At 40.8% G+C, this 26063-nt stretch overlaps 1 protein-coding gene across 16 annotated transcripts in view; it reads right to left on the bottom strand.

Annotated features, from left to right (window-relative positions):
* Positions 1–220: 220 nt before the first annotated feature.
* Positions 221–26063, bottom strand: part of ZMIZ1 (zinc finger MIZ-type containing 1) — a 509185-nt gene continuing 483342 nt past the window's right edge. For 9 of the 16 annotated variants that reach the window (XM_050960044.1, XM_050960038.1, XM_050960040.1 and 6 more), the window contains 10 exons: positions 23558–23768; positions 22192–22297; positions 20307–20467; positions 19163–19230; positions 18187–18255; positions 17274–17521; positions 16796–16876; positions 14191–14354; positions 8285–8533; positions 221–4492 (listed from right to left, as the gene is read on the bottom strand). In XM_050960044.1, coding sequence (XP_050816001.1) covers positions 4385–4492; positions 8285–8533; positions 14191–14354; positions 16796–16876; positions 17274–17521; positions 18187–18255; positions 19163–19230; positions 20307–20467; positions 22192–22297; positions 23558–23768 — 1465 coding nt within the window. In that variant the 3' untranslated portion in view covers positions 221–4384. The remainder of the gene's footprint in view (positions 4493–8284; positions 8534–14190; positions 14355–16795; positions 16877–17273; positions 17522–18186; positions 18256–19162; positions 19231–20306; positions 20468–22191; positions 22298–23557; positions 23769–26063) is intronic. The other 7 variants (XM_050960045.1, XM_050960047.1, XM_050960053.1 and 4 more) reach the window with 5 other exon arrangements.

Raw genomic sequence — 26063 nt, 5'->3', positions numbered from 1 at the left:
TTAAATTAACATACAAACTGGGTTTTGTTTGTTTTAAAAAGAAACTTCAAATTTACAAAACAGCTGCCAATTAGCCAAACCTTAATTTTGTAAATTTATTTAGGAAAAAAATTAACATGAGCAAATGAGAATATTTCAGTGTTACAACAGAATATGTGTGTCTAGCAATTGTCAAATAATTTGATTTTTAAATACAAAATAACCACACAAACACCTAATATACAGGTTTCATCTGAATACATATTTATTAGATAAATATTAGGTTGTCACATCATCTAACTACATACAGTTCTGCAAGACTAAAAATCACAATTATTTTTTCTGACCAGTTTAAAGTATGAAATGATTGCATTGTACTGTACATACAATGTACAAACAAAGACAATGGCCATTTTTGCATGTTACTTCAGATTGTACTTTTTTTTTAATTCTCCTCTGATCATGATATCAAAAATTGTACAAAGTATGAATTTGGTTACAATTTTTTTAAATCCCCTTATTTTCTTCATTATTTCTGTAGCACCCTAAAAATACACAGGTGATAGACTAGTACACTTAAGCTAATTATTACATGTAGGTAAAACAAAAACAAAACAAAACAAAAATTTCTTTCCACAAAGGGTCAGAGTATATTACAGAAGTGAAAGTGAAACAAATGCTGAGACTTCACAAACGCTAACAAACAGGATTCATTTTCCACATAAGATGGCGCTTCAAGCTTTTTTTTTCTTGCAAAATAAAAACAATGCACATTCCAAGGAAAATGAATGCGTTTCTGTTAACATGTCTCTATTCATCATTTACATATGTACAGATGTCCCTTGAGTCTCCACTGCAGACATCGGTGTGTATCTGTCAGTCCTATAATAACATCTTGGCAGACTGTAGATCGTTGTGGGTTCTTTCCCAGATGAGCTTCCATAAGGAAACAATTTTTAAAAACCTAAAGCAGATTAAAACACTACTGGGAATTTGATATAATAATTAAGCTTTAAAGGAAAAATAACAGTGATTATCCCATTTGGTAGGTCTTTCCCTACATTTTAACATTATGGCAGTGAACAGATTAAAAATTATCCATATTTTCATTTAAAAGTTTTTTCATACTGAATCTATTGTACAGTACCTGACGTCAGCTGATGAACAGTCTTGAAACTGTCTCAAATTTCTGACAGTTTGATGATGGCTAAAAATCCTAGTGTCACTTTTGCTTAGGAACCAAGTGTTTCTGTAGGCTTAAAATATCCATTTAATTCTCTGTTATTAATGTATGAAGTAGAAAACCATCCCACTCACATTGCCATTCTCTGTGGGATTTTCTGTTTATGTTTCCCAACAGGTACCTCTACATGATACAGTTAGATGACTACCAATTAGCAATAGATTGATTCTTAACATATCTGGTTTAAAAAGCGTAGACTCATTTTAATAGACAAATCATTTCAGGTGGCTAATTTAGCCAGCTGCTCAAGCAATAATATGGTAGAGCAATTAAATAATCATTAACAGAATCAATTACAGAATCCGAGCAACCAATTCCAACTCAGAGTGAGAAGTGTTCTTTATTCCAAGATCTATGACTAAAAACCCCCAAATACCTAAAGGCAATACAAAGTCAGTTTATCATTATCTGCCCATGCAAATGACTTCAACATCTATATAAATGATGCAGCAAAAATACAGAGGGAAAACTACTACAGTAAAACTGGCTACAAAACACATTGGTAACTGAAGGATGGTCTTTCCTACTAATTGCGTGAGAGTGGCACTACACCACAACCACGTCACCATGTATTATACCAAGATATCTTTAACATTCTGCAGAGATCCTCTACAGCTGTTCAAGTCTAGAGAAGAAAAAGAGAGTTCTAAGCAGAATAAAACATACTGTAATGTTTCCCTGCCCCACCCACCAACACCCTTATGTGTTAGATAACTCCAGTCTCAAAGGCTGGAGGAACAGAAGAGTGATGTACATATTGTATCTTATATACTTGCTGCTTGCTTTAATGCATGTTTGCTTGTTTTCAGGGCTGGCTTTAGGGGTTCTGCTGATGTAGGCAAAAGTCTGCCACTAACCAGCCCATTATCACCCACACAGTCAATGAAGATTATTATTATTCAGTTTGCATGACAGAGCTGGAACCTGATTGCCCAGGTACTGCCTGATGTATCAGTTCATTTGAGAAATGGATATGAAAGTTGGACTAATTTATCAAAGAAAACAATGCTCCCTCAGTCTGTTAAAGAACCCTACCATTTTTTTTTTTTAGGACCCATTTTTTTTTCCAGACAAGGTATTTAAAAACACCAGTAAAAGGATAACCAGATGATGAAAATGTTGAATATTATCAAAGACGATGCTAAAATATTCACAAAGATATTTACAATAGCAATTCTTAAAATAACTGATTTTGCATAATGAACAGCGCCTTTTAAAAAAACGTAAAACAGGAAAAATATAAGTGTGGGAACACCTCTACATAAAATGTTTGAAATATTCAATACGTCTATTGGAAAATAAAAGAACTAAACCGCCATTTCCTTTAATATCTACAGCAAGGTGCTGCGGACTAGCATATATATATATCACAATGCATGTACAGCAGTAGTGGGAAATGTTAACAAAAAATATGCAAAGAATTTACACATATTGACTTTGGTGAGGAAAGCAAATCCAGAACTGTAAGCATGTGTCATGCCATTTACAGCATTGCAAACTAAAAGGGAAATGGGGGAGGAAGGATTACGTATTCAAAACAGACAAAAAAAAAATCCTAACAAAATTCCATCTGGCACTTAAGTTTAAAACATATTGTTCAGAACAACTAAGGGACTATTTGACGGGATGTGGAATAGGGTGGTGGTGGTTAAATTTGCTTTTGTAATAAAGAAAGCAATAACTGTACAGTGGGCAAAAGCAGAAATGTCGCACCATAAGGGCAAAGTTGGCACACATGCACTTTTTACACAGCTACCGTACATAATTTATGAGAGCGCGAGAGCGAGCGCACAAAAATGGGCACCAAAGCAATAGGAAGCTCATGCAGGAGAAGCAACCACACGAGAAGCACAGATTACAAGGGCAAGACAGTGATTGTGGCAGAGGGTCTGTTGAGGGCAGTAGTAACCTACCAACAATTACTTATTCTCCCCATGCCCATCCTTCTTGAAAAATAAAACATCCTGGGCTGCTAAAGAGTTAAAAAAACAGGGCAGAAAAAGGCTTAATTACGTGTAACAGTCTTGTAAACAAAACACAAAGCAAAACAAGAGAGAAGCTCTAAGGTGTCTGTCCAATTTCAATGCTCCTTTCAAGCTCTTAAAAAACAAAAAATGCGAAGAGCGATGTTACTCTCTCCATCCAGCAGTGAGCTCTTCCCTGCCTTCATCCAGCTGGTCCTGCTAGGTATTGTGCAGTACAGAGGATCTAATGACACAGAGACTGAACACACTGAAGGCTCCAGGAGATAGAAAACTTTTTACACTCCCTCCCTGCTCTTTTTCTGCTTTGTATGGATATATGGGATAAAAATAATCATGTCAACAATTGGATAACGACACAGTCACAAATGGTAGTGATTTGAAACCAACCCCCCCACACCAAAAACCCCAAACCAAATTTAAAGGTTTTTTTCTGAGTCTGTGTGTCTGAGCAGAGGGATCCCTTGCAAACAGGTGTCGCAGATTCCTACGCTTTATAAACACAAACACACACTGTCTGCCGCCTGGAGATTCTCAGGGCTCCTCTACTGAAGACAGACATTTGTTATGCAGATGTCTCCCTTTGATGCATTTCTTCTCGACTTTTGATTTTTATTGTATTATTTGTGCTTTTTTGGTGATTTAGATGTTTGTTTGTTTTCCTTTATGTGTGTGGCCAATACAATTTGTCCAACACAAATCTGCAGTTGAGGCGGGAAGGAGGGAAAGCCGGGGAAGGGTTTCAAAAAAATGGAAGAACACTCGTTGGAAGGACATTCTGAGACCGGTCAATTAGGACAGTTCCATTCTTTTGCCTTTTGTTTCCTTGCCAAGATTGGTTCTTGCCAGTACACTTCACACTATGTGTATCACAGAACTCTCTCACTATAGGATTAACAATGAATGGGGTTTCCATTAGCTGCACTATTGTCTATGCTTCGTTGTGACAGGTAGCCGCAGTCTATGAGATCATTGCATTTCTTTCTCTTTTCCCCCTGGTCTTGCTTTTCACAGTCAGTGACGCTGACAAAACCAGTTCTGAGATGAAGAAAGCAGGGAGTGCACCATTCGATCGAGTCTGAGTTTGTTGGTTTTTCTGTGGAAAGGGAGTGTGAAGATTCCTCTTTGTGCAGCTACCCATGTGTGGACAAGTGAGGGAGTGGGGAAAATATATAGGGTTTCAGTTGTTCTCAAAGAGAGAGAGAAGGTCATCATTGCTATTGCTTGGCAGGTCGGGAGGATCCAGGTATGAAAGCAGCTCATCTGGATTTGTGAGTTCTGGAAGCAGCTACAAAAACATAAAGTTAAAAGGAAAATTAAAGGTAATGGAAACAGATTGGCAGAACGAGGGATTAAAAACTGCACATACCTGGAAACTGACTGTAATGTATCTACATCAGAACAAAGCATAAACAAGACAAATTAAGATGGTGTAATATCAAGTTTTTTTGGCCACTTCATAAGAGTATAAGGCTAGAAGGAACCACTGTGATCATTTAGTCTGAACTCTTGACTGGGGAAGTCTATATAACCCACTTTTGGCATGAGAATTTCAGTCATCCCAGTATTGTGGCAATTACAGTCTCAAGGCCAACATCCTTAACGTGAATTCCTTTTGTGTAGGGAGTTTATTCTATGGGTTACAATTTATTCCCTGGCTGATGTATTTGCAAAGGTTTTTCTTGCCCATGTATATGACTTCCTCATAGGGAGCACTCATAAAAGTTCTACGCAAATACATATTCTAAATATGCACTACATTTGATCAACAATTATCTCTCAGCTTTAAGTAGGCAAAGTAGGATTATGCATATCTGCATGGAAAGATGAATTGGCAGCAGTATCTTATGGGTGACCCAAGCTGGGTTAATGACTCAGAGGCACTATAACCCTGTCTGAGAGCAGAGTCCACTCACTATTCACTACAGCTTTTGAAGAGTAACTGCAGAAATATTCTGAGATATATTCCCACTGACATAATGCTTCAAACAGGTAAAATTTCTTCTTCAAAATTCCATTCAGATCCCTTTTTGGTCTGATATATACACAGAAATTGTAACTATTCAGTTTCACAACCAATGATATTTTACAGTTTATTCTGCTCCTAACAGTTTCTTGGTAAAAAGCAAAAATGACAAATTTTAACTATGGCAGTGAAAAGGACTTTTTACATTCAAAATTCTTTTAGTGCCAAGATAAAAAATATGGATTACTTCAACAAATGAAATAGCAGCTCAGATGCACCCTTGTAGTTGCTATGTGTTTATCCAATGCTGCAAAACTAAAAGCTAGACTTTAATATATTACACTTTATATATTAATATTACTCTAATATATTTTTAGTATTCTTATGCAAATACAGTTTTCATTCCCTAACTTTAAACAGGTAAATTTATCTTGCAATATTTTAAAAATGAAATGTAAACATAATCTCTAAGTTTTATGAGAAACACAAAGATTGTACTTTTTGTATTTGCTTTTTAAAAGTATGATTGTGATGATTTAAAAAGTTGTATCTCCCAGAGGAAATAACTGTTATTGTTTTTAACAATATCTATCTTCTATTCAGGAACATGCATTAAATGTAAAAAAAGCAATGTCACCACAAAGACTACTGGGCAATGAATGACATGCAGCCCTTCCATACGTGAGTATAATTTGTATTACAGTTCCGTATAGAGGGCCCTGTTCAGAACTGCGGCCTCGCCATGCAAAGCACTGTACAGAGTATAAGGCAGCCCCTACTCTCAAGACTTTACAGTTAATTAATGATAAAGAATTAACGTAATGTTATTGAGGCTCACTGTATGCATTTATTGGAAGGATGGATTTAAACAATCTCTCTCTCCACTATCCTGCAAGCCATACTTTTCCAAGTTTGGGTGGTGCATTTAAAATAAAGAAGCACTTGTAAAAGATCAGGGCGTCGTTAGTATGTGGCTGAAACCAAGCAGTTATACCTGTGTGGCTCTCCGTGAATTATTGTGTAAACATAATTTGTTTAGTTATTTGTGCCAGTTATTAGGTATCTTGGCACATTGTCTGAGCTTGTAAAAAGACGACTTCTGAAAACTAGAGTGTCTTGAATTGCTGTATAAACACAAGAACAGATCTACATCTATATCTGGATAATGTGGATCTCTGTACAGAAGAGAAATTCTCAAGTTATGGGAATCATCATACTGAACTACACTGAAGCCACCCAACAATGAGTACACCATGCTAGATTACTAGCCACTGCACATTTTGAAGTTATCTTTTAGTTCACTGATAACACTGCGTGGCATTTTTATCCAATCATTACTTCATAACATGTTCACTGAAGACTAAAGTCATCACCTAATGAATTTCTAGCTATGTTTCAAAGAACTTCCACTGAACATTCTGTGGTATTGGTCTCGTTACCTAGATAATTATCCAGATTTCTATACTATGATTATCCCCAAAGAATGAGTGCCTCAACCAAAAGAGCATTTTCTATGTTACCTAAACATTTGTATGAGAAGGAGCCTAGCTGTTTATGCGACCCATTAACACTATTTGAATGTGGTCTTTAACGGCTTTGTTCAGTAGCTGCCCCACGAAGTGCATCCCCCAATGGCTTCAGTGCGCTTGCTATGAATGGCAGCAAAATCTGGCTCACAGTAAGTCCATGTCTATACTAGCACTTACGTGGGCAAAACTTTTGTCGCTCAGGGGGTGAAAAAACACCCCCCAGAGTAACATACATTTTTTTCAGCATTTAAGTGTTCGTGTGTACAGCACTATGTCGGCAGGAGACGCACTCCCAGTGACATAGCTACCGCCACTTGTTGAGCTGGTTTTATTATGTCAGTGACAGAGTTCCTTTGCGTCGGCAGAATGTGCCTACAGGAGCGCTCTTACCGTATCAGTACAGCTGTACGCTGTAATCTTGTAAGTGTAGACATGGCCTTAGAGCCTTTCCTGCCTAAAACTTTCATAGTTATTAAAGGAGGAATGACCATAATGACTTGGGTCATCCTGTTTCCCCTACTTCCACCCTTCCTCCTTTTGTATGGCTATTTAAAGACACGGTGCTGTTCTGTGACAGAGAACATTTAAAAGCATGAGCAATAAATACATGTGCAAGACTGCTGCACAAGAGTAAGCACTTCTTTGGAAGTTATAATCACACCATGTATTGAGTTCACAACAGAGGTGGAAAATATGAGGACAGGAGCAAGGTATTTAAAACCAAACCAAACCAAACCAAACCCTAGCATTAAGAAATGTATGTTTGAAGAAGTGTTTGGCTGACCAAAAGGATTCCTGGAGACAGATAAACTAACTCCTTAACCTTGTTTGAAAGAGAGGATTACAGTTTGCCTTAAAACAGGATACAGAAGTAACTCAGGATTCAGTCATGAGCTGCCTTAAGCAACCAAACAGGGAAGTAAAGGGACAAAAGGCATTCTCTTAGCTTGCTCCCCTACACTGGAACCCTCAGGGCTGGGCAGTGCATGGTGAGGAAGAGCAGCCATTGCAGAGCTGCTACTGCACAGGTGGGTGTGGGTGGAGACAAGCTTCCACCCAGACACCAGTTAGCATGGAAAGGGATGGTAAATGATGCCAGGCTGGAGCAGATTACTATGTCCTAGGAGCAAGGGGGGAAGCAGGCTCTGAATTGTGACTTTCTCAGTACAATTCAGTCCATGCACTTGGGGCAGGGCAACTGTGCTCTGCCCCTTACTTAGGGCCTGTGGTAACTTCAGGATCTAGCCCTTAATATGCAGGCTCACCAGTCCAAAGAAGAAAAACAAACCAGATGCTTAAACGATCTATTGTCTTGAGAAAAGTTTGGCCCCATGGAAACACCGTCACTAGAAAGAAGATATGGCTTGCGTGTCATGATGCTGCTTACAACAGAAAGGTTTTCTCAGCAGGCTAAGAGTGCCTATCATCTCAGCTTCAGTGATTACGTTCATGTAACAATGCATGAAACGATGACATGAGCTGTGAAAGCTGTTTCCCCTTCCCTCTCCCTGCCCTCCCCCCGCCATCTCTCAGAAATGTAAAGCACATTCCAAGGCAGGCAGATGACAGTATGACACAAACTTACATCCAGTGAGGGCTCCGGCATGTCAGATGCTCCCTGTCCACCAGCCTGACCTTCTAAGGCTGAGGAGGGGTTAAAAGTCAGGTCACTGTGTGGATGGTTGCTAGAAGCGGCCTGTGGCGGCTGCCGGGACTGCTGGGTAGGAGGACCACTGTGATGTAATGGCTGCCCTGACTGGCTGCTGGGGTGAGGTACGTGCAAACCTTGCTGCATGGAACTATGGGACTGATCAGTGCTGCCAGGATGAGGGATCTGCGAAGGAGGAAAAAAGCAGGAAAAGAAAGTGAGGCCACAAGGTACAGTGTTCAAGGTGTTTGAAGAAAATGAAATTCCTCAACTGAATGTTAAAAAACAAAACAATAAAAAAAAGCTATCAGAAAAGAGAATCCCATGTCCCAATATCAGAGGAAATGTTTGTCTCTTTAAAGGTTTTCCGCAAAGGGGGGAGGGCACTGAATTTGTGCTGTTTATTTGCTTCTTCATGATGGGTAAACAAAGCCTTAAATGTGAGAAAAGAGCAGGGTAGGAAAGTTCTGCTTATTTCTTTGCATTAATAATCCAGATATGGTTGACCCTGTTTTTACTGGAAGGGTCTATAGATGACTGGAGAAATAGTAGGAGGGTGACATCAAAAAAGCTAGGCAAGGGAAACCTGCTTAACTCAGAAGACAAGTGATCATTATTCCGACTATTTTGGTTAAGAAGGCAATATTAACAACACTCTACTCCATTCTGGTTATTACTTAATTAAAAACACCTGGCAGAAAACCTCTCTTTGTCAGGGACCTCTGTCCTTCAGTTAAAGGCTGAGAAAGTTCCCAGTCCACCTCTGAGTCACCCAAGAACTCCTCTTTCAAAATCCAAGAAGGTGAGGACTTGCCAGTCCTAACATTTGTATGTGCAAAAAAATTCCAAACCTCCAAATTAAACAAATATTCAAAACTCTGTTATTGTGGTGTTGGGGAATGGTCTTCTGTTCTTCTATTCACATCATAAAGAAGCAATCAAAGGGCACAAGCCCTATTTCCCCCCTTCCTTTCCATGCTACATTTAATGTTGGAGTGTTCCTGGGACTTGGACCTTGGTGCGATGAGAAAAAAAGTGCATGAATGTTCATGGAACCAATGTGTTCACGTTAATTGGGTAGATGGATAAGCAAATGTAACTTTTTTGAGGAATGCTACATATTGTCACAAAGTAGAGCTGAAATAAAAGAGCAAATGCAAACAACAGCATGAAAACAATCCAACACAAACCAACAAAAGCCAGCAAAATTCTGTCAGAATTGACCCTTTCGCTTCAAAGGGAACTGTCAGGTTATTTAGCTGGAACATTTTAATTTTGGAAAGCAAAAGGGAGCTTTATTATAAAAAGCCTATGTTAATAGAAATATTTTACAACAGTCAACAACATAACTGAAACCAGTCATTTTTATTCAAATATTTGTCTACAATTCTGTATTTTAATTTCCAGTGAGCCTGACTGTCATTTACACAGAGGTCCCTTTACAATACTCTGGCTATGTAAATGGTGCTGAAAGTGGATGTAACTGTAATTTAGGTCTCTTTATATTGCAGAATAGTGCAAAGGAGCCTTAAGCCTTGTCAACACAAAATTAATTATACTGGTATCGTTCAAGGGGTGTAACCCACTCTAGTGTGGGCTTTTGTTATGCCAGTATAGTTATTCTCATACAGGAAGGGGAATAAGCTCTATACTAGTTATAAAGCATCTTTATGCCAGTATAACTGTGTCCACAGTAAGGATGCTACTGGTATAACTAGATCAGAAAAAAAATAAATTCACACCCCTCACTGATGTAGTGATACCAATACAGGCCTTACTGTAAATGAGTGTCAAAGCCAATAACGTTATGAAATGCAAGAGAAATTGGACATTCAGTGTCTATCTAATAAAGTGAGTAAATGTACACCAGAAGTCGGGAAAAGTAAGCTAGAATTTTTAAAAATATATTTATTTTTAATAATTGATAGTAGTGTTGATAAAATAGGAAAGAAGATTTTTTAAAAAAATATGACGACCTTGGACTCCTGTTTAATTTATGTCATTTAAACCCAAAAGGCACAACAGTATGAACATGCTGGAATAATTGCTAGATATTTATAAAACCAATTATTTAAACCAAGAGTCATTCTTATGTTCTCAGATAGACACACTTCAAAGCAAAGAAATATTTTAGGCAATGTGTGAACACTACTGTTGACAAATGATATTTCTGGCTAGTCCAATAAATATTTTGGTGCTTGAGCTATTTGCTGGACGGACAATGATTGTTCATAACAATATGGCAGGAGAGGGAATCCAAAAAAGCTGCATTATAGACCAAGGTCTAACTCTACATTTGAATGTTGTTTACAAGAGGAACTTGTGTCTCAGAAAGACATTGGGGCTTTAAATCCACCTTATTTAGTGTATTATTTACTCAAGTGTATTATTTACCATAAAACCTCATAAAATCTACCAGTGAAAAAAAGCTCATGAGGATGCAAAAGCAGGATGCAGCATTTCTAAACATCACTCAGACATCTTTAATTTCTTCATGACCCTATCCTTGTATCTTAAAGACACTAATCCACATTATAAAAATGCTGGTTGCACAATCTAACAAAACTGCTTTTGTTTTACAGCATGGCGTGCACACCAAAGACTTCTAAGACCACAAACTTTTCTGGGTTTTTGTACTCCTATAACTTAAGATGGAGATATACACCATCTATCCAATAGCAGTTTATACCAGAAATACGGATTCAAACCCCTTCTCCAATTTAATGTCACAAAACAGCACTGACCACATTTATAAGACTAACACTAAGTTCCAGGAATCTTGGTGTGAAATATACCTGCTTAGCTATTTTGAAAACGTTAGCCAAAACCTAATATTCCTTTGACCTCAATAGAAAATTGATGGTGGGAAAACGACTAAGATGTAAATTCAGCAGCCCATCTTTGGATCTCACCGCAGAGAGCTACAGTGCCGCTAAATGTACATTATTAATCTGGGAACCACGTTCATATGGAATTCTCCTCCTCCTCTGCTTTTCAGAGCAATAGGCTTGAAATTAGTCTGAAATCACCTTCTCCTTAAAACTTATTTGCAACCTCTGAAATGTTATGAAAATATATTAAATATGAAGGAATTGCACCTACTATGTTGCAGTCTTATCTTACATCTGAATAGAGCTTTTCCCACCATGGAATACCAAAACACTTTATAATCTGGGGGTTTATTTCTCCCCTCGTAGCCACATGATGGATTGGGGATTGATTTTCTCTTCTTGCTACGTAGGTGGAACACCACTGTTGATAATGATATTTCTGATGATCGAATTCACTGTTACCAGAACCTGTCTGTATCTCAACACACTGTCTCTCCATTTCCTGGAGTGATCTACATGGTGTGTGAAGAAGGATCAAGTTTCACTAGCTTCCCCTCTATGCAGGCTACTCTATACAGTCCATTAAGGGATTACTTGCATCTTCCTCTGAAGTATCCGGCATTCATTGGTCAATGTTAGTTAGATACAGGACACTGGGCTAGATGGCCACTGGTATGGCAATTTTATATTTCTATATTCTCAGTGAACAGCAGAATAATAAACAAGCTATCTGTACAGAGCTCAAGGTAAACAGCGTATAAAAACTACTCAGTGACCATTTTTTATGTTAATATGTCTCTTATCATGCAGTGTGTTACTTAGTTATTTTAATGTATTGATGTCCAGTTCTGTCTGAGCCTGTGCAATGAAATGCAGTTACTGAAAAGCTGTGGGTTTAAAGTAATCTTTCCTGAATGCTTGCTATAGTCAAGCCAAGATTTATAATTTTAAGGGAGGGAAGAGAAAGAGACAAAGGGATAAAAATGGATACTTTATACTACTCAAATAGCTAAATTAGAATTGTAACATAACCTCTTCTACGGGAAATATCTGAAGATTTAGGGAAAGATTCTCTAATCTAAGCTGATTTCCTTGTGCTATTCAGGAAGCACAAGGGAGATGGAAACTGGCCATAACTTGTCAGCTGAGAATCCCCCTCATGTGCAGGAAGGAACTATCAGCTGACATAAACCGCATGGAGCCAACTTTAGTTCCATCTCCACTCCACTAGCATAGAGTGCACGTCATGGTGGGAGGAAGCGAAACAAAGCAAAGTTCTGTTCAATCAGTTACCAACTAGTATGAGTAACTAGCTCGCAAACTGATCACAGAATCAAGAAGCGTAAATAGCTCCATAATTGCCCCTTCAGTCTCCTTCACCAAGTGAAGCCCAAAGAGTGGAGAGAATTTTGCCCTTCATATTTTCTCTTAGCTTACCGAAGGCCACACAGCTCCTCAAGCTCTGCATTCTAATATCAAGCTACTTGCCTTTTGAATCTTCTGCCACTTGTCACGTGAAATGTCACTGGCCAACCAGAGGAGCAGTGACATTGCTTAACTCTGATGATGTCAATCTGCACTGGCTGGCTTAGGACTCTTGTCTGAAGTGTTTCATAGCGGAGGCAAAGCAGAAGTCCCTGCAGCCTTTATATTAAGGGATAGTTGCTTTGCATGGATAGTTCTTGCTGATAGCAAATCCTCACTATATTATATTTTAGGGCTATTTCAGTTGGCTCTGATACAGATAGTCTGGATGGTTCAACAAGCTGATTTCCCAAGGCTTGTACGTATACCTTGCATTATTGCTTATTAACCTACAATTCACAAAGTTGCTATGGTTTCTGGACTTTTCCTCGGCCTCCAGCTTTCACTGGGGCACTTGGACCTGTTCTAAGTTCCCTTTTCTCTGCTCCCTTTATTACCATCTTCCTAATTCCCCACCACTCTCTTTCAGGAAAACCTGCTGCCATCTAGAAGAGACCTGTCCTAAGCTGCTGCCACCGCATGTCCATGTTACACACTGTAAATGTGCTTCACAATATTCACTAAAAACGCGGCACATCTGACATGTCACATTTTGCATTCTTCCTTTGCACGTTAACACACTGTCAGATGATATACAGCTCCTACCCTGTTACTTAAACAAAGGGAGATATATGTACACACAATTAAATTGTACTGCTCTAGTTAAATCAGATGATTAAGCAAGCCTAAAAGCTAAGTGTTACTGTTAGGTTTTGTACTGCTGCTGTTGCTGCAGTGCTGTATTTTCTGGATATAAAGTTCCACACATGAAATAGTCACAATACAGTGTTTTGAAATGAACAAACTCTATTCCTAACCTGCAGTCCTATGTCTCCATCTGAGATCTGAACATCCTGTTTTTCCCTCTCAACAACTGATGTCCTTTCAGAGAAGAGTTGGCATCTATCCTTGAAATCCACAGGTCTACCTCTCCACATCCAAGGTACTCTCCTATGTCCTGCCAGACCAATTTACAGGCCGTTTACCTCCCTCCCCTCAGTTTACCTTGGGAAGGATATAATGTCACAATACTGTGATGCAAAATTCTCTCTCAAAGGACAAAGGCAGACAAGATAGCACCCATGCGTTGAAGCTAGTCAGTGCCACGCTTTAACAGGCTCTCTGTTGAGGATGAGTATTTACAGACCCTGCTGCCTAGGGAATGAAACACTGGGAATGAAATCTATGTTTGCCATGTGTTAGCACAAACCACTGCGACTAACATACTGGACCAGGCTGCCTCTTTCAGATAGATAAGCTAAAGAGACAACTCAAAAAGCTCAGAACTGCTGCTTCACAGGCCCCAACCCAGACTCCAAACGTGGCACTTCTGACTCTATTACCAGGACATATCTTTTTTAAGAACTGACAAGGGGAAATTCACTAAGAGCTATGAACAGCTCACAGTCTGATACAGATTCCTCTAGTGCTGCAAGACCCCCACCCTGCATAAGGAAAAACAGAAAGACCTGGTGTAAGGTTACTTACTGATTCTTGCATGGGGTGACTGAGGGGTTTGTCAAGAGCTGCCATACTGCTCGGCATGTCTGGAGGGTGAGACAGCTGTGGCCCATGCATGAAGTCATTCATAGAAGTTCCACCAGGATTCCCATGAGGGAAATCAAAATTGCCATGACCTTGGTAACTGTTGCCTAAAAAGAGTCAAAAAAGAGTTACCATGAAAGAGACTCTTAGCTGTCTCACACTGCTCCCTCAACAGTGCAATTCACACTGCATGGCACTGCAATGCAGTGATTTGGACTCTTACTGTGGAATTTTGTTCGGTGTACTAGAGCAAAGTAGAGGAAGAGAAACAAATACCAAAACAGTCTCTTATATGTCATCTTCCACAGAAAGGTAACCATTCACCGATGGATACCACATAGTTCCTATTCTATGAATAAGGGGAAACTGGAGCAGCTCAGATACATTCATGTAGTAACTTGGCAAATACTGGTATTTTAAAAGGCAACCACTTCAACTTAGCACATTCATTTAAGAAAGGAGAAAAACAATACGCAGTAGTGAAGACATAAAATCCTGGAGGATATTCCACTTCTGGGGACATGGGTTCAAATTTGACTGATGTCCTACATCCAAAAGTGTGTGGTGGTCTTTGTTCCTAAAGATTATCATCTAACTAGGATTACACGCTTGTTGCAGTTCATCAGGAGGCTTATTGGCAGAACTGCGTAAGGAAGTTACTGCAATGCGTGCTCACAGCTGGCATCTATTTTACTGCCCCCTCTTTAGAGTAAACATATAGCTTCCTTTAAGATTAATACAGAAGAGGCCTTAATGCTTTGGTTCAAGCCTGTGCTATCATGTTCCTTGTTTTCACAAAACCTAATAAAATTCACTCAGTGATTTGGAAAATGGAACATTAATGATCTACTTTTTAAGGCATTTATTTTTTTAATTTGCAGTGTTACAATCTGACTGCAGCCAACATTTTAAAACACCAAGTGCACATTCTGAATGGAAGATTAATGAATTTCCAAAACTAAACTGAGATTGGTTTGAGTCTGAGTTCCTTGAAGCACAAAAGTTCCAGGGGTTTTCAAAATAAATGTTTTGGTTTTATCCCTCACTCAACTAGTTTTAAATGAAGTTAGAGCTGGTGTGGGATGGGGAATTGCCATATCTAGAGAATAAAATCCTCTGTTTGTCTGCAGATAAGGTACTGTATGGTCAGGACCAGTGCATTTTGCTCCATTCCATTCCAGCCACTGTGCTCCAACTCTCTTCCGAACTGATCCTCTATAGGTGTACAGATAAATTCACCCTTCATATCCTTTTCTATCCTGGGTGTCTCTGTTAAGACTTCCAACTGGGCTGCCAACTCTGGTGGTTTACTTGATATGAGCAGTAGAAACTGAACTAAAGCTACCAAGCAATCACATAAGCCAGGAATGGGATCATATTGAGCTCTGAAATAATACAACGGCTTTGGAGCTTGTTTTCAGTTTGTCAGCTGAAGTAGAGCAGCTTTAAACGTTCAAGTCAAGCAGGTAGTTTGACAAACTGAAGTATCTGCATCATTCGCTTTTCAGCACAGCTCATTTTAAGCAGAAGTTTAATCTCAGAGGAATAGAAGTCATTAGCCATGTAAGAGTATTTCTCAAACAAGTTGGGACTTTGATCTATCATGTAAATGCTGTAGAGCCTTTCTAATTCTCACTTTGCTAATCTGCAAACTGGATAAGTCTCATAGTACATAGCTGGTCTCACCCCACTTCTCAGGAAAGATTTAGTAGCAGGGAGCTGGAGCGAGGTCTCGTATTATTGACATACTGCAGTGTGTTTACTGCTATACTGGAAAATATTGCCATAAATAAATAAAACTAAGCTACGAACATCGAAGTGGTACTATTACTACTACTTTGTCCTTCTACAGTGCCTTTCATCAGTCTCACTGCCCGGCTATGCATAATGAGAGGAAAAGAGGTCATTTGCCCCAGGTGTCAGAGTCAGTGGGAAGAGCAGGGAGCAAAGCCCAAATTAAGTGACTCCTGGTCTCATGCTCCAACTACGCTTCCTCCCTATTGACTGAGTGAAACACACTTCGTGATGGAGTACCCATGATATTGTTATAGTGTTTGTTCACCTACTTGATCATTCAAAAAGCTGGATAATCTGTTGATGGTCTCTCAATCATTGGAGTAAATTATATATATATATTTTTTTCTCTCCAAAATGCCTGCAAGAAGCACATCTATTGTCTTGTAATGACATTTTCTGAAACTATTGAGAGTTGTACTAAGAGTCATATCATACCACTGCAAAGATAATTGTCTCTAGTTTTACAACAATATCATGAGAATTTGAGCTACAACCTGCCTGTATAATCTAGTCATTCTCAATATACCAGGTCCTTGAACAGATACCTCCACCGCCTGCATTTAGTCAAGTGTTTCCCAACATTGGGGCAGGAGGTGGTAGAGAAATTTGCATGACTCTAAATCTGACTTCCTAATACAAAAACACTCCTGTGCTTCTCAGCAAAGCGGTGTATGGTTCTTTAAAAGTTGCCCACCTTCTGTCCCTACACCCACAGTGGCCCTTAATGAAGCTGGCCAATGGAGAAGCTTACATGTACAGGACTGCAGGCTCAGACGGCAGCCCACTGGCCCAAGCCTCTCCATGGTTATCACCCTCAGCAGTATGTGGCCTTCTGTAGAGCGGGAACAGGGAAAGGAAGTCACCAAAGGGACGGATGGAGGAAATGGACAGAAAGCAAGATGAAGGGAACTGTGTTGGGGCATGACAAAGCAGACATGGGAGCAGCCGCTGCTCATCCATTGGAGGGGGAATAGAGGTGCTTTATCATAAAATGGGTAAGAATAATTGATTTACTTCATTACAGATTTTTGCCTAAATAAATTCTAAAGTGAAAGGGCTACGTTAGTGTTTCATATCAGTAGCTGTATATTTTCTTTCTTGCTCAAACAGTCTTCCATGCAAGGGCACTCATAGATTACATTGCTACACATGTGGATCACAAAAACTGACTGAATCGCTCAACAATTTTTGGGATATGTTTTCTGTGCTCTTGAAACAATAAAACCAACCTTGGTTACCATACTCAGTGGAGTTATTGGCCCCTGGTGGAGGTGGAAGGGATGGGTAAGGTGACGGGCCGGGACCCAAAGCTGCAATCATCTCCATCACATTTGGCATGATCATCTGGCTGGGACTCATGGTTTTAAATCTCTTGGAAGGAATGCCATCTGGATCATCTTTGATGTGAATATCTGACTTTATAGGGACTGGCCTCCAACTGCACGTTGGGTCGATTGTAACTTCTTCAAATTCAGAGCTGTAAGACAGAAACAACTTACAGTATCATTGGCTCTTGCTTTGCTATCAGTTCTCTTGAATGTCCCACAAAAAGCTGCATTGTAACTTGTGAATTCCATTTGCCCGAAAGACAATACAATCTCAAAGTGTTTCCTTTGCAAAGAGTGTGTAGGCAGCACTCTTAAAAGGTGATCGTTTCAGAGCCTTGAAAAATGAACTCCTCCCATTGTCCACAAGTGGGTACAGTAGGACTGCAGCAGTGCAAACATCTCTGTATGGTCCTGCCTGAAGTGCCACCAACCTGAGTTAGATGGGTAGCTTCTAGGAGCGAGAAAATAGTTCATTCCCCATTCCATCCTTTGCCTGTCTGATGAGTCTGCCATCAAGAGTGCCAATTAGGAGCCAGGTCCATTAGCAACCAGACTGAGACCAAGTCACTTCACCTAAGCTACCAAAGAGCCATCAGATTTATAATGAATTTCACTTACTAGTAACCTGCCCTGCAATTGAACAGGTGACAAGTTTCATACTCAGTAACCCAAGCTATTCAGTCTCCCCCTTGCAACTTACAGATCTAATACCTTTAAAGAGCCCTAATCATTCTGGGGAAAATCTTTTTAACCCAAGCAGAGAACTGATGCAGCTGGTCAGAACCAAAACCGGAAATAAAGAGAGGTCACTTACTTTTGTATAGCATTCAGAATACCCCACATATACTGGTCAACCTCCAAGCCCTCCAGTAGAGCAGTTTTACTAGAAAGGAAGAAGCCTAAATTGTAATAGTTGCAAGTATGTATAGAGAGAGGAAGGATGGTTTGGGGGTAAGTCACCAGAATGGGACCTGTTCAGTTCCTGGATGTGCCACACACTTTCTTCAGGATCTTGGATTTTGCGACTAGCCTATCCCCAGGTTAAAACATTATAAGGAGCAGTGCATTACTGTTTCAAGCTCAGTGTAGATTTCCTCTTTCACTCTACAGTAGATTGATTCCTACCTCTAAAACTTGACCTTGCCTATATTTCCCCAGTGGGTGTACTGAATGTGACCACTTTAATATCTGCTCATCTGAAGTTCAGCCATTTGTGAATTACAACATAGAACAGAAATGCAATCTCAGAATAGACGAGAAGTCCTTCTACTCTGGTATCTTGTCTCTGATTGTGGCTTATGCTTGATGATCCAGAGGAAGGCAATGAACCCACAATTCAATTGTCCAATGCCACCGCTGCTTGGTAGAGGGTTTCTTCTTGAATTTTCCTGGAGTTCATGCTGTGATGCATAAGGAATAACAGCCTTAGTAACTATTATCCTAGCTGAAATAACTCGGTAGGTACCAATCTTATCAATATAAAGGCTCAAACCTCTTTTTAATTCTGCACAACTCCTCGTCTCATTAATATCCCGAATCAGTGATCCACAGGTTATGAATTGCAGGGGAAAGTATTTTCTTTCATTCATTTTAATTTTGTCACCTTTTAAATATCATGGACATGGAGTGTCCTCACATTCCGATAACACAGAACAAGATAAACCAAACATTCTTAGTGGTCTTCTCCATTCTTTTCAACATCTTTCTCCTATTGCCTCTTATTTTTTGTTTTGGAAGATAACTTGGGACAAATTCTATGCAACTTGCATTGGATATAATGTTTCACTTACTTGCATACAGGACACCTCCAAGTTCCTCGTTCACAGTTCAGTTGCAAGTAAGATTCCAGATCAAAGCACTGCAAGTCAGATAGACAGACACACACGCAAAGAGATCATATTAGCTGAGCCAACTGAGCAAAAATAAAACTGCGGACAGTGGAGAAACAAGACTACAAGCACGGAGATATAAATCTACAGAAGTAAGAAGGTGGCTTACGGGAAATATCCTTTCCCCTGCTGTATAAAGGCATATGAGACTTTCCAAGATTTCCCCCCTTAGTAAAAAAATGAAGAGAAAGAAGGGAGAACATTTTCTTGGATAGTAATTGGTAAGAGGAATTGTTCAAAACAAGCAGATGCATTATGTTTGTTTACTTACATTTACAAAATGCTAAAGACAAGTGCTGACCATATGTTCTAGGTACCCTTGATATGGCTTAAAAATACATCACAAATAATTCCTTGAATGCAGCAGTACAATTCAAGAGGACCCACAACCAATAAAACTGGGTAGCTTAAAAGCTCAATCCCCAACTGATCTCTCCAATAATTCCTCAGCCCATTTTCAAATGCCTGGACATAAAGGTGAGCCAAGCCACCAGAGACTGGACACAAAGCATTTTGGGCCAAATCTGGAAGGCCTTACTTTTTTAGTTCATGTTCTTACTTAAGTCTTTACTCTGTCAATGAAGTCAGCAGCAGCTCGCCTGTTTGCCTACATAAGGACTCAGGCGCTGTTCCTACAAACACATACATAAGTAGTTCCACTGAGTTCAACGGGATTACTGATGTGTGTAAGTGTTTCAGGACTGGAGTCTCAGTAGCAACCTGAGGATCTGGCCAATGATGGTATTATTCACTATTACAACTGAAATGTTATGTGACATTTCTTATTTCATTCATCACACTCCATATGATTTTGCAATAGGATAGGAGGAATTAAAGCTTTCATCATCAACTGAACTTAGTATTTATTTTAAAAACAGTCACACCCTTTGGTTGAAATTAGACAAACGTAAAATATGATCTCAAACCACAAAATCCATATGATAAACAGAGAAATTCATCATATCTCCTACCCACAAAAAAACCCTCAAAAGACATTGTAATGCACAGCATAGGGAAAAATATCAGGACACCGAAATGTACTCACTTGTACATGCTTGCAATCATGGCCTCTCGCTGGGAGCTGGATTCGCCGGAATGTGATTGGACATTTCAGAGACACTTTAATAGCTGTCTGCTCCACTCCATCCTCACCGTTTAGTGTTGCGTTGCCAGAGGAGGCTGCCACGCTGCTGAAGTTCCTCTTGACTGTTTAGGAAGACGGTATATGTATGTGAAACAGGGTGGGTGCAAGGATGTTTCGCACCCTAGGCGAAACTTCCACCTTGCACACCTCCCCCCCACAAGCCCTGTGGCAGCTCTCCGCCCCCCTCCTCCCTAAGGCGCCCCCACCACAGCAGCTCCCCATCCCCTCGCCCTGAGGCACCCTCCCCTGCAGCAGCTCCCCCACTCTACCCTGTGGTGCTCCCCCACCCCCCAGCAGCGGCTCCCCCCAGCCCGGGGAGCTGTGCAGCAGCTCCTCGCCCCAGCTCATCTCTGCTCCTCCTCCTCCCCGAGCACACCGTTGCTGCTCCACTTCTCCCACCTCCCAGGCTTGCGGCGCCAATCAGCTGTTTGGCGCCACAAGCCTGGAAGGGAAAGAAGCAGAGCGGGGTGGCATGCTCAGGGAGGAGGCGGAGCAGAGGTGGGCTGGGGCAGGGAGTTCCCCTGCATGTCGCGCCCCCCCACCCCTTGCTGCAGGCGGCCCTCCCCGAGCACCCCTGTCCCAGCTCCCTCCACCTAAAAGCTGCCGACGACCAGGGCGGCAGAAGATCCGGCCACCGCGGTCGCCGCCGAAGGACCCGAAATGCCGCCCCCCAAATGCTAGTGCCCTAGGCAACCGCCTAGGTTGCCTAATGTGTTGCACTGGCCCTGATGTGAAAGAAACCACACATGTGCTATGGTTTTTAATGTAGCTGCTTGAAGTCTGGCTGTGCAAATAGCGCCTTCCCCATACCTGATAAACAGCTCTCATGAGATGGCATAGAATCCTATAAACTTAAGCCAGGTATTGTGTGCACAACTCAATAGGAGCACAGGTATGATAAAAATCAAATTTAGAGAAATCATTACATACTGAAAAGTTATAGGGCTGGGCGCTCAGCCCCAGTTTGTCCAATTTGTGTTGCAAAGGGGATGAAAGCAGCCCTGAATGGATAGCCAGGGATTCCCCCAGCTTGAAAGGATCTCTGAGTGATGAAAATCTCACATGGCTATGGATTCCCCCAACCTGACAGTTCTTGGGTCGTGTAAAGCTGACATTGCTGGTTGCTCTGCCCTGTTTCTCACTCCAGAATCAGAGCATGCCAGGTAAGTAGCCCAACAGCATGATGCTCTGGCAAGCCCAGGCCTGGTTATTAAAAATTTCAATAGGTGAATAAAATATTATAACTGATTATAAGGCACTCTGGATAATCTTGATAAATATAATTAATACAGTCATTGTTTGCAGTGTTGTTGTAGCCGGGTAGATCCCAGGATATTAGAAAGACAAGGTGGTGAGAAAATATCCTTTATTGGACCAACTTCTCTTGGTGAGAGAGACGAGGATTCGAGCTTACACAGAGCTCTCCTGAAGCTGGGAGCATGCGGCAAGGAGACAGGAAGCTGCTGGATTGTAATCTTACAGAACACAACTTTGTTCCTGGTGCTTGTCTGAGTGGGTCTGGTCTGAGCTGAATACACACTGGCCCCCAAAGCACAGTACACTGGCCCCCAAAGCTGTGTAAAAAGTCAGAAAGCAGACTTACCCTGCCTTGAACAACCCCACCCTGGCATGGTGGACAGGAGGGGTTTACATTTTTTTTAGCTGAAGAGGAGCTCTGTGTAGATCGAAAGCTTGTCTCTCTCACCAATAGAAGCTGGTACAATAAAAGATAATCCCTCATTCACCTCCTCTCTAATACATTCTCTCTCTCACACACAAAACTCACTCTTAGTGATACAATGTTCCGCTGGGAGAAGACGTTTCTTTAGCAAGCCTTGAAGCACAGAACGAACTGATGGCCGGTGCACTAACTGCAGCACAAACAAGTGTGACTGAAAAAAAAATCACCGAGTTACTAACAGAACCACGCATGTTACGTTGTTATACACCACTGGATGGCGCAGAGTTCTGCCCTTGAATGGCACATGTGCAGCTCTGCACTGACTCCAAGAGAACCCTGCAAACACACGCTACAGTGGACTTTGCTCATCTGAGTTAACACACTCTCTTTAAGGACAGTCTGAAGTTGCAGTCTAGGATTGCATAACACCTATCACCTGGTTACGTTGCTGTAAAGAAAAGGTAACATTCGCTGCATCATTTTCCCCTTGAAAGTAAAAAATGTGATGCGATAATCTGTTATTTATGGGGTTTGTCACAGTGACCTCTGGATTTTCTACCCCTGCCCTATTGCCCACTTGCCCTGCACTCAGAATAGCTAGGAAGGTTGCTGTGATGACCTCTCCTCCTAGCCATCAGATAAGTGATCCACCACTGCACTGTGGGGCACAAGACAAGGAATGTGAGATTGTGCAAGGAAGAAGAAGTCTGAAGTAAAACAATGGGCATAAGCTTGAGGTCTCTCTTCAAATTGTCTCAGACTCTGACCCTGGGAAAGCTGTCCCCAGACTCTCTGTCCTTGCCAATGGCAACGAAATGGCAGAAAGCCCAGACTATGAAGTGTGCAGCCCCTCTCCATTAAAAGTACAATCTATGTTAATTGTAATTGAGAGCTAGCAGTGGGAGGCAAGTTGCATGGCTCAGTGGATTGAGTAACGAGATATGAGCCTTTCACCTTTACCTCACTGGTATAACCCAGCCCAGAGTCACGGTGGCAAAGAAATGGCAATTTGATGCTCTGTGTGAAGTAAGATTTTAGCCTTAGTCCAATTCCCAGTGGACAAGTGTCCACAGCAAGAAAACCATCCAACGTCACATTACCTGCCTTGCTATCAGAACTGTTAGACAGGCAAGTACTGAATGAGCACAGAGATCTGATGCATTCTCCCCTTCAGAGGTGGGTCTTTCTAGACATGTTGGCAAGGCAACTGCTCTGCCCATACGGCCCCAGTTCTCCAGCAAATTATGACATGGTTAAAATACGACATGGTCTTTAGCACTCTCTCTCTGGCCCTGTCCTGTCACCCACACTAAAATCAGTGACACCTCCCTTCCCCCAACAATGAAAATTTTAAAAAAAAGTAAAAGTGAGAGAGGTAAGAACTGCTGGCCTAAGTGAACATGTCCAGACAGTTCCTTCCTGTGCCGCAGACCTTTAGAGTCAGCGGCAGCAGCAAGCCCCATGTACTTACACAACAACATGCTGTTACTGTAATTTGAATTGTGTTTCTTCCCGGCTGACAGACGTGCTTTAGGTGCAGAGGTTTATGAGATGTCTTGTTGTCGCCACGTTCAATGGTAAGAGGGGTTGCATTAACGCTGACCTGGACTGATGCCGGCCAGTTTGTGTTCATTTGTCTGTCTTCGTGGTGGTAGCACTTGAACTGCAGCTCCAAGTCAGACCTGTACCACAAGGCACAAACCTGGCTTAAACTCTGTTTTCATATGACTAAAGGAATTTTTTTTGGGATGTTAGAAATTCTATGCCATCCCACCCCCTTCACTTTAACTCTGCTTTGCTCAACTCTGATTTTTTTTTTTTCTGGAAATGCCTCACAAATAATAAATGTATAACACATATCCTCCCCATAAAAGCCATTAACAGAAACAACACAGGATGACTCAGGCATCTGAAATTTGAGAGAATAATAATAATAATGATACTTTACGCTTATACATTAATTTTCCTGTGGAGATCTCAAAGTGCTTTACAAAGGTGGGTTGTAAGTCGGTGGAATGACTCAGCGGAAAGGAAAAAGTTGCAGTCAGGTAGGTCTTTCTTCAAGCGTTAGTGTTTATAACAAGAAAATAAAGCAAGTAACACATTCAGAGAGTAAGGAGAACTCACCCAGCCTGGGGATCATCTCAGTAGCAGAATCCCTAAAAACATATGTCCCACTCTATCTCCAAAGCAACTACTCTTGATTTATCACAATGACAGATAATACCAAACTGAGCTGAAGTTAACCCTTGAGTAACTGAGGATATTTCAGCCACTACAGGGACACAACTACACTTCTGCAATAGTGTCACAGTGTAGACAAGTCCCACATTGATGGAATTATTTTTGTAATCCATCTCTCTGATTTTTCATCAACCTAGCTGCATCTACTGTGGGGGTTAGGTCGACCTAACCATATCACACAAAGCACAATTTTTTTCCCAGCCCTGAGTGATGTATCTAGGTTAACCTAAATCTGAGGTGTAGACCAGGCCTCAGTAGATAGTAGCACACTTGCACCCCATCACGTCAGTATTAGCCTCATTTTACAAATGAGTAAACTGAAGTACAGAGAGGTTAAAGAGGGACTGGAAAGTTAAACTGAAATTTTGGGGTTTTGTCCTTCACTGTTAATTTATTATGAACAAAGACGGCCACAAAGTCCATTGCTGACCATCTTTTACATAAGAAACATCAGGTGATAATTTCCTTCTCTTTGCTAGACTCTCCTGTAAGACCTTTGAAGGACATGAATAGTGAGTCATACGAGACCATAATCTGAGATGCAACTTGCTCTCTCCTCCACCCCCAGCAGGTGGGAAGAAAATGCAACTTGTTAGAGTCTAAGAATGGAGGCCCTGTGCTCAGACTGTTTCTTAGTATCTGATAATTTTTTAAAAAAAGCAATGGGCAGCCTTGTGTTAGACTGCTTTTACTGAAGGCTCAGATAATTTGTACTCAGTTTTTTCCCTGTAAAGGTCACGTTTATGTCCTATACTGGTGGTGTGGTCATGCTCAGAAATTCCAGAGATTTAGGTTAGAATCACAATCTCTATTTTTGGGGAAGGAAAGCATCTCAAGTGACATTGCTATTCAGGGCCTACAGAAATCTAGTTAGCACAAAAAATAAAACGAGGGAAGCGGGGACCCGATATCTCTAACCTAAAATCAAGTAGATTAAAAAAAACAGGGAAAGTCTTTATACATTACGCAGAAGCTGTTAAGGACAAAACTGCCTCCCTGACCCCTCTTAAAAGTTTGTCCAGGGTGACATAGGGAGGAATGGAAATGTGGAGAATCTTGTGTTCTAGCTAGGCTGCCCCACAATGATAGATAATACATAAACTGTGGTGAGCAAAGACTGATCCATTTTTAAGGCAAAATTCTCCTGGTTGACTTTCTCTCCATTTTTTTCCTTTGTAAGAGCATGGAGTTCCCAGTAGAGAGAAGAATATTTGCGTCACCATCAGCTGTGTGACTATCAGAGGGATATTTTACTCAATATTTTATCTAGCATAAAAACTTTCACAACTGGCCCCATTCCATCATTCTCTATTCAAATTTAAAGGTTTGGTCTAGAATTTACGTGACTAATACATGCATTGGAATCCATGCAGTCCAAGGTGAACTTCATATTACTTCATTATAATTTCAACGTGCAAAATCTCTTAATGCCATCTAATATCTATTCTCTTTTAGCTGAGCTATTGTACAACAAATGCTAACACAACTGATGCTCCACACACAGCTGACAGGGTTAGAGACACAGTCTGGGCATTTTCCACGTGGGTGTAACTGTGTGATCAAGCAGAGAAAAATGAACGAGATAAGGATGACAGACACAAGACTCAGTTTTCTGCGTGTTCAGGCTGCCCCTGGCCTCCCATCACTAATAAGTTTTTCAAGGTGGAAAACCTGAGCACAAATTACTGATGAGTCTTCATTAAAAGGAATTTAAATACAAGTCCAAGTCAGTG

The sequence above is a fragment of the Gopherus flavomarginatus genome, chromosome 6 (genome assembly GCF_025201925.1).
Source record: "Gopherus flavomarginatus isolate rGopFla2 chromosome 6, rGopFla2.mat.asm, whole genome shotgun sequence".
Classification (NCBI taxonomy): domain Eukaryota; kingdom Metazoa; phylum Chordata; order Testudines; family Testudinidae; genus Gopherus; species Gopherus flavomarginatus.
This window is presented reverse-complemented; position numbering and strand designations above follow the sequence as displayed.